The sequence below is a fragment of the Herpailurus yagouaroundi genome, unplaced genomic scaffold (assembly GCF_014898765.1).
Source record: "Herpailurus yagouaroundi ecotype Mexico unplaced genomic scaffold, PumYag 222, whole genome shotgun sequence".
Lineage (NCBI taxonomy): Eukaryota > Metazoa > Chordata > Mammalia > Carnivora > Felidae > Herpailurus > Herpailurus yagouaroundi.
Genome location: NW_024412453.1, coordinates 18,784,657 through 18,791,377, shown reverse-complemented (window position 1 = coordinate 18,791,377; position 6,721 = coordinate 18,784,657). Strand labels below are relative to the sequence as shown.

The 6,721-nt window shown below is 65.8% G+C and overlaps 1 protein-coding gene across 1 annotated transcript; it reads right to left on the bottom strand.

The window, feature by feature from the left end:
• Positions 1–2,376: 2,376 nt before the first annotated feature.
• LOC121019736 (putative serine protease 29) lies at positions 2,377–4,926 on the bottom strand. Its single transcript, XM_040459496.1, has 6 exons — positions 4,905–4,926; positions 4,747–4,807; positions 4,407–4,587; positions 4,012–4,277; positions 2,854–3,017; positions 2,377–2,752 (listed from the first exon to the last, which is right to left on the bottom strand). Exons 2-6 carry the CDS (start codon positions 4,805–4,807, stop codon positions 2,588–2,590), a joined length of 837 nt encoding a protein of 278 aa, XP_040315430.1. The 5' UTR covers positions 4,905–4,926; the 3' UTR covers positions 2,377–2,587.
• Between the last annotated feature and the right edge of the window lie 1,795 nt (positions 4,927–6,721).

Below are 6,721 nucleotides of genomic sequence, written 5' to 3'. Positions count from 1 at the left end.
CAGTCACGTCTCTTCCCCCGCGTTGGCCCGGCCGTCAGGGCCACGGAGGGACCCCCGCACGTCGTGCAGCGCCCCCGTCCCCAGGCCTCCGCCCCATCCTGAGTGGATAAACCCGGCTTCACAGCCCCTGCCCCTCTGCCCCCCTTCCTGATCGGGAGCAAGCCGTGTCTCCCCTTCCTCAACCCTTGTCAGAACCCCTGGCCCCTGAGCTCCAAGTTCAGAAGAGCCTCTATGGTCGGTGGTGACGGTGACTCATGCCCCAGGAACCTGGGGGAGGTGACCAGGAAGGTGGCACACCTTGACCTGGAGCCACCTCCAAGTGGGGACAGAGGTCCACGATAGCGGCCCTGAGCCGGGGGGCCCGGCCCAGCCCTGCTTGTCCAGGGCACGTGGGCACGGGGCAACGGCGTGCACACAGTGAGCCCAAGGGACCCCAGGAAGCAAGCCGGGGTGGGGAAGTCTGGGTCCGCCATCCTGGAGAGCCCCACGCTAAGCATGGCTGGATGTGAGCGAACAGGAGTCCGAGCAGCCCAGCCCCCGAGGCCGGCCACCCAGAGCCCATCAGAGAAAGCGTGGCCTCCAGCGTCTGGGCAAGAGGAGAGGGAGAACGTGGGTCCCTGAGGGAAAACAGCCGGCAAGGGAGGCCTGGAAGGAGGGCGCTCTCGAGGGGACAGGACTGCCCCTCCTCACACCCTCCTGCCTCTGGCCCATTGCCCACCCCGGGGACTCCCACCACAGCGTGAGGGGTGACCCCCGGGGCCGCGAACGAGCGCCAACCGTGTGGCTTTCTGCGTCGGTTGTGAGGACCGGGCCCCTCATGTCCAGGAGACGGGCCTCAGCCCACCGTCCCTTGGCCATCGCGGCTAGGCGACCGGGCCGTGGGGGCAGGACACCTGGTCGCTCTGATAGGGTCGGGACCGGACCACCAAGAGAAGGCTCAGCGATGGAAGCAGAGGAAGGATGGGGGGCGGCGTAACCGTCAACACCGAGGCCACAAGGTCGAGTCCAGGACCGTGGACAAGATGCCTGGTTCAGGGATATCGTGGGGTAAAGGATGTGGCTGCCCAGGCTCGTTGCAAAAGCCCTTCATTGGGCAAAAGACCGGGCAGAGGGTCCTGGCATGGGCACCGGCGTCTCAGAGGGAGCCTGGAGGGGGAAGGCGCTTCAGCGCCACGTTTCTCCCGCGGCCCCGCTGGCGGGCCGGTGCTTGGGCACAAACCGGCGGAGCGAACACGAGTGACCCGGCTTTGGCGAGACCTCGAGGCCCTCGCGCCTGTTCCGGGAGCCCTCACCGAGAGCGTCGCTTCGGGGGATCAAATCTGGCCTCACGCAGCGAAGCCCGGCGTCCCTGGTGACGAGGACCCTGCCCTTCCAGGATGGGAAGACGGTTGCCCAGGGCCATTTTGATGGAGCCCTCGACATGCCACCAGCTATAGGAGCTTAAAACCCACTTTGACGTGGCTTCTAAAAACAAGGAAGCTTCATTTTCCTCCAACGTGAGAGTACCTTTGTCTTTAATTACGAAAATAATGTAAAAGACGCAGGCTACAAAAAATCATCGGAAAGCAGACAGCCTGGCTGACCTCCTGCTGGCAGTGGCCACTGTGGCCGCCCCCGGTCACTCCCACACACACACACACACACACACACACACACGGGGGCCTGTCGGCCAGAGGGGCCGCCAGGATGCCCGCTGGGCAGGCGTCCCCTTCAGCCCCGCCCATCCGGAGACAAAGACATCATTTTTCACTACCCGCCACCCTTGGCTGTGTGGGTCTAGGGTAACTTACGGAAACAATTCTCCGTGGACAGACATTTAGGTGGCTTCCAATTATTTGCTGTGACCACAATGACGAGTGGGCGAGCGCCAGCTCTTGTCCGGAGTCTCCCGTGACTGTGGCCCCAACCCCCCCCCCCCCCCCCCGCGCGCGCACTGCGTGTCCCCAAGTCTATCACCGCTGGGCATCTTTATGTGGCCATGTGGCCCTCCTCACTGCATTTCAAGTCCTTGCTGCACATCTACGCCCCTCCGGACCCCGAGGTGGAGGAAGGCAAGGTCGGTTCCCCTGTAACCCCGGGCGGTGGGCGCCCCCCCCCCCCGACATTGCTGGGATGAATGAATGAGATCCCAAGGATGATTCCGCCCTCTGCAGACTCGCAAACACCCTCCTTTAGGACGGAGTGCGCTGCGGGCAGGATGGCACAGGGGATGGCCGCCCGGGGTTGGGGGAAGAGTCTTGGACCCCCATCCTCCGCCTGCCCGAGCCCGAGCCTTCCCACACTCCCCCGCCAGCACTCTGGGATCCCAGACAGGACGGCTGGGCCCCCCAGCTCTGCAGCCACACCCACCTCAAAGACCACTCGGCCACCAGCCTGTTTACCAAGACAGTTTAATGAGACAAGCACACCAGCCCCGTCGGGGCCTCCACCCTGCCCGTCCCCACTGGCGGGGAAGGATGGGGCCGAGGGAGGGGCAGGGGAGGGAGGGCTGAAGCCGCAGGGAGGGGAGGGGAGTGGCGCGGAAGGCTCGCTCTGGGGAGGTGAGGCGGCAAAAGAAGAGCCGTCCTGCGCCGACCACAGCCTGGGCTCACCGGCACCTCCGCAGCTGCTGTCGGATCCAGTCCACGTGGCTCTGGACGTTTGTGAAGACGGCGGGCAGCTCCAACATGGAGCAGCCGATGCCCCAGCTGACCACGCCCACCTGGACCCACGTGCCTTTCTTCTTGCAGACCAGGGGGCCCCCGGAGTCCCCCTGCAGGGAGAGGGGCGGTCACGCGGCACGTCGGGGGGGGGGGGGGTACTGGGGGGCCGAGGCCGGGAGGAGACCCGCGGCCTGCGGCCTGAGCGCCTCACCATGCAGGGACCGCGGCCCTGAGTGCCGGCACACAGCATGTCCTCCGGGATGACCTTGCCATTGGCTCTGGTGTGCAGGAACCTCCGGTAACCTTGCTCACAGGCCCCCTCCTCTTCCAGTGGGATTTGCACCTGCTGCAGGCGGTATGGGGGGCTCAGCGGCTCTGGGGTGGAAAGGAGGAGTCAGGAACTGGAGGCGCGGAGGCGGCTGTCCCCGCCGCCCCCCCCTCCCCCCCCGCCATTGCCACAGACCAGTCGGCGCTGCCCACACCGCCAGGGCTGGGCGCAGAGAGGAGCCCCAGACTGTGGGCCCGGGCCACTTCTGCCGACTCCTCCCGCTGTCACCAATGGGCTCAGATTCCATAAACACACAGTGGGTTGAAGAGTGTCCCTCAAAAACTCACGCTCACCCCGACCTTCAGAATTTGACCTTACGTGGAAATAGTCTTTGCCGATGTAATCAAGCGGAAATGAGGTCGCACTGGATGCTCTCTCACGGGCGGGGGGGGCTAAGTCCAGTGGCTGGTGTCCCCACGCGAGGACAGGCAGGGGGATTTGAGCCTCAGAGAAGGCGGGTCAAGAGACCAGAGGGGGGTGGGCACAGCTGAGGATGAGCCGGAAGCAGGGGGAGGCAAGGAGGGCTCCCCTGCTAAGGCTTCTGGAAGGAACCATCCCTGCCAACAGTTCCATTTTGGACTATGGCCCCCAGACTGTGAGAGAATACATTTCTGTCATTTGAAGTCCCCCTGTGTGCGGTCCTTTATACGGTGGCCCCGGGACACCGATACGCCAGGCACCCGGGTCCTTCGTTTTCGTGGACCCACACCTCCAACGTCATTCCGCCGTCTGAAAACCACGGGAGTCTGAGAGGAGCAGGTTTGGGTCCGGGCGCCCTGGGCTGACTGTCGCATCCGGCAGATTCTTTGGCCCGTCAGGCCCGGTTCCTTCACACAAACCCAAAGTCACAGGGCCCACGTGGCCACCTGCCCACCCGCACCTGGGAGACAGGTGACTGGAAAGGGAGTTTCCTTCTTCCCCGTGTATTCCTGACTCCTGAACCTTCCCCCCCACCCGCGGCCCAACCCAGACCCAGACGTCAGGAAAGATCTGGAACTTGCCGGCTCCCCTCCGGGACCCGACCCCCCCAGGCATTCTCACCGAAGTAGAAGCCCCTGCCCCAGCCTGTCAGCCAACACTCGTCCTCCGGGCTGAAATCCAGGCTCTGCAGGGGCAGGGTGACCGGCCGAGTCCTGCTGGACATTCTCACGGGGGTGGCCAGCTTCAGCAGGGCCAGGTCAAACCCCAGAAAGGCAGTGATGTAGTTGGGGTGGACGATGACGCGGCTCACGTTCAACAGCGTCCTGCCCCCGTACAGATACACGTTGCCGGCGTGGATCCGGTAGGCTGACGGGTCGGCGTCTTTCCTGGGGGAGGCGGACCCCAGGCCCCGCTTGGTCAGGGGCACGACCCCGAGGGAGCCCCAGTCTCTGCGTCGGCCCCCTTCCCCCGCCCCCCATCCAGTGTGGGGGGGTTGGGCCCGCAGCGGGACTCACCGGTCGATGCAGTGGGCAGCGGTCAGCACCCACTGAGGGTGGACGAGGGAGCCCCCGCATATGTGCACCCAGGAGGCCCAGCGGTAAACGTAGACTCTCAGGCTGACCTGCCACGGCCACTTCCCCTGGGGGGCACTGTGACCCCCCACGATGCCCACCAACTCCCTCGCGGGGGCAGGCGCTGGGGGAACAATGGGCAGGGGTCGGGGACGAGGCTGCGCCCTCCCGCAGACCCCAGGTGACTTCTGGGTCGTCCTCACATAGGTCAGAGGGTTGGCGGGGCCGGGGCGCAGGGCCGGGGGCCGGGGCGGGGAGGGCCCTGTGCCGGGTTAGGACTCACCTGGGATTTCGGGCACAGAGGCCCCCAGGCAGGGGAGGGACAGGAACAGCAGCCACAGCATCTGCAGGGGAAGGAGGGGAGGGCCCGCGTGAGATGACCAGGGCCAGCCCCCAGGGTCTGGAAAGCCAGCCCGGAGTGTCCGACCTCAGCCTCCTCACCTGGATGGATGGTCGCACAGCCCTCCTCCCCAGCCCTCCCTGGGAGTCCCTTTATCTTCCTTTGGAAGGAAGTGGGTGGGGTCTGGTCAGACACACCCCGCCACCTCAGGTGGCGGGGAAGCCCCTGCGGTGACTGGAGTTGGCCGTTGGGGCCCCAACCCCACCTCTCGCCCCCTGCATCCCCCCCCCCCGCTGGGCCCGCACAGCTCCTGGGAGAGACCAACTGGGCGCCTGCCAGGCCCGCACGTCTCAACCCGGCCGTTGCACGAGTCTGGTGACATTTTTAGTTGTCAGACTACGGGGCTCTTCCGGCGCGGAGGCCCGGACCCCACGACGCCCCCCGAGGCGCAGGGCCATCAGCCCTCGTGCCCCGTGTCCAGGCGGACGTGGCCCTGGCCCAGGCTCGGCCATGCTGGTGGCCAGTGCCGGAGGCCTGGCACTCAGGTGTCCTCGGCGGGCGCAGAAGCGGCGGCCCAGCGGCCATCACAGCAGCTCAGGGCCCAGCCGGGTCACCCTCCGGAACACAGCTCCTACCCCGGGGCCAGGAACCCCTTCTCGCTGTCCACCAAACTCCGGCTTCAGGCAGGGAGGGTGGGGATGGCGGTGGGATCGCAGACAGCTGGGGACTGCGTCTCCCGAAGACAGACCCCACCGCCCGTGCCCCCCCTTGCTGCCCAGCCACACCTGGGGTTCAGGTCGCCTCAGGGAGGGAGGCTAGGACATCTCTCTGGAACAGGAGTCTTACTTTCCATGGGGATTGTAGTGTGTGTGTGTGAGCGTGTGTGTGTTAACGTGTGTGAGCATGTGTGCGTGCATGTGTGAGTGCGTGTGCATGTGAGCGCGCGCCTGCCTGCGTGCGCGAGCGTGTGAGCGTGCCTGCGTGCGCGAGCATGCGTGTGTTTGTGTGCGCGCATGCGTGGAGGAGCGTGCGCTAACATACGTGTGTGTGAGCCTCTCCCTGAGGGGCGGGTCTCCCTGGGAAGCCCTGGCGGTGCTCCCCGCAGATCTTCCCGCGGGCACAGGGTCCCGTGGGGGAGGAGGCAGGCAGGGAGGCTGGACCCGCGGCTACAGGAGCCCCTGTGCCCCGACGAGAGAAGCCTCAGGGGGACACACGGGGAAAACAGGCCTGGAGGCTTGGTTCTCAGAGACCCCTGGGGCGGTGGCCACAGGAGAGGCGGTGCGGAGCGTGCAGTGCGTCAGGCCGGGGCGCAGAATGTGCCCTGAGACTCCGGAGCAGACCTGCTGCCCTCCGGGAAGGCGCGGCAGCAGCCAATCAGGATAAAGGCCACGCGTGTGCCTAGTGCAAGATGCGGGAACACGGTCCACCGGGAGCGGCCATGGGCTACGGTCACCAGACACGGGGCCTGTGGCCTCCTGGATGCCTGGGACTCCTGGACACCTGGGCACCTGGAAGCCCGGAAGCCTGGACACCTGGGCACCTGGAAGCCGGGATGCCTGAGACTCCTGGGCACCTGGACGCCTGGACGCCTGGGACGGCAGGAGGAGCCCCGGGTGCAGGTGAGTTCCGGGAAGGGGTGGCCCGAGCTGGTCCTGTGCAGAGGTTGTGATATTGGTCCTCACGCGATGGGAGAAGCCTAGATCCGTCTTTTGTCTTTACTCTGTGCCTATCTGGAGTCGGGGCGAGGTCTGAGGACATTGGGCATTTTCACCCAGACCGGGCTGGGGAAGTTGGCCAGCTCAGTGTCCTGGCCGGAAGGGCTCCCACAGGACGTCCGACTGGAGGAGAAAGAGAAATAAACCTGGGGCCACGCAGCAGGATGGTGGGTTGAATAGTGTTCACATCCTAACCCTGGGTA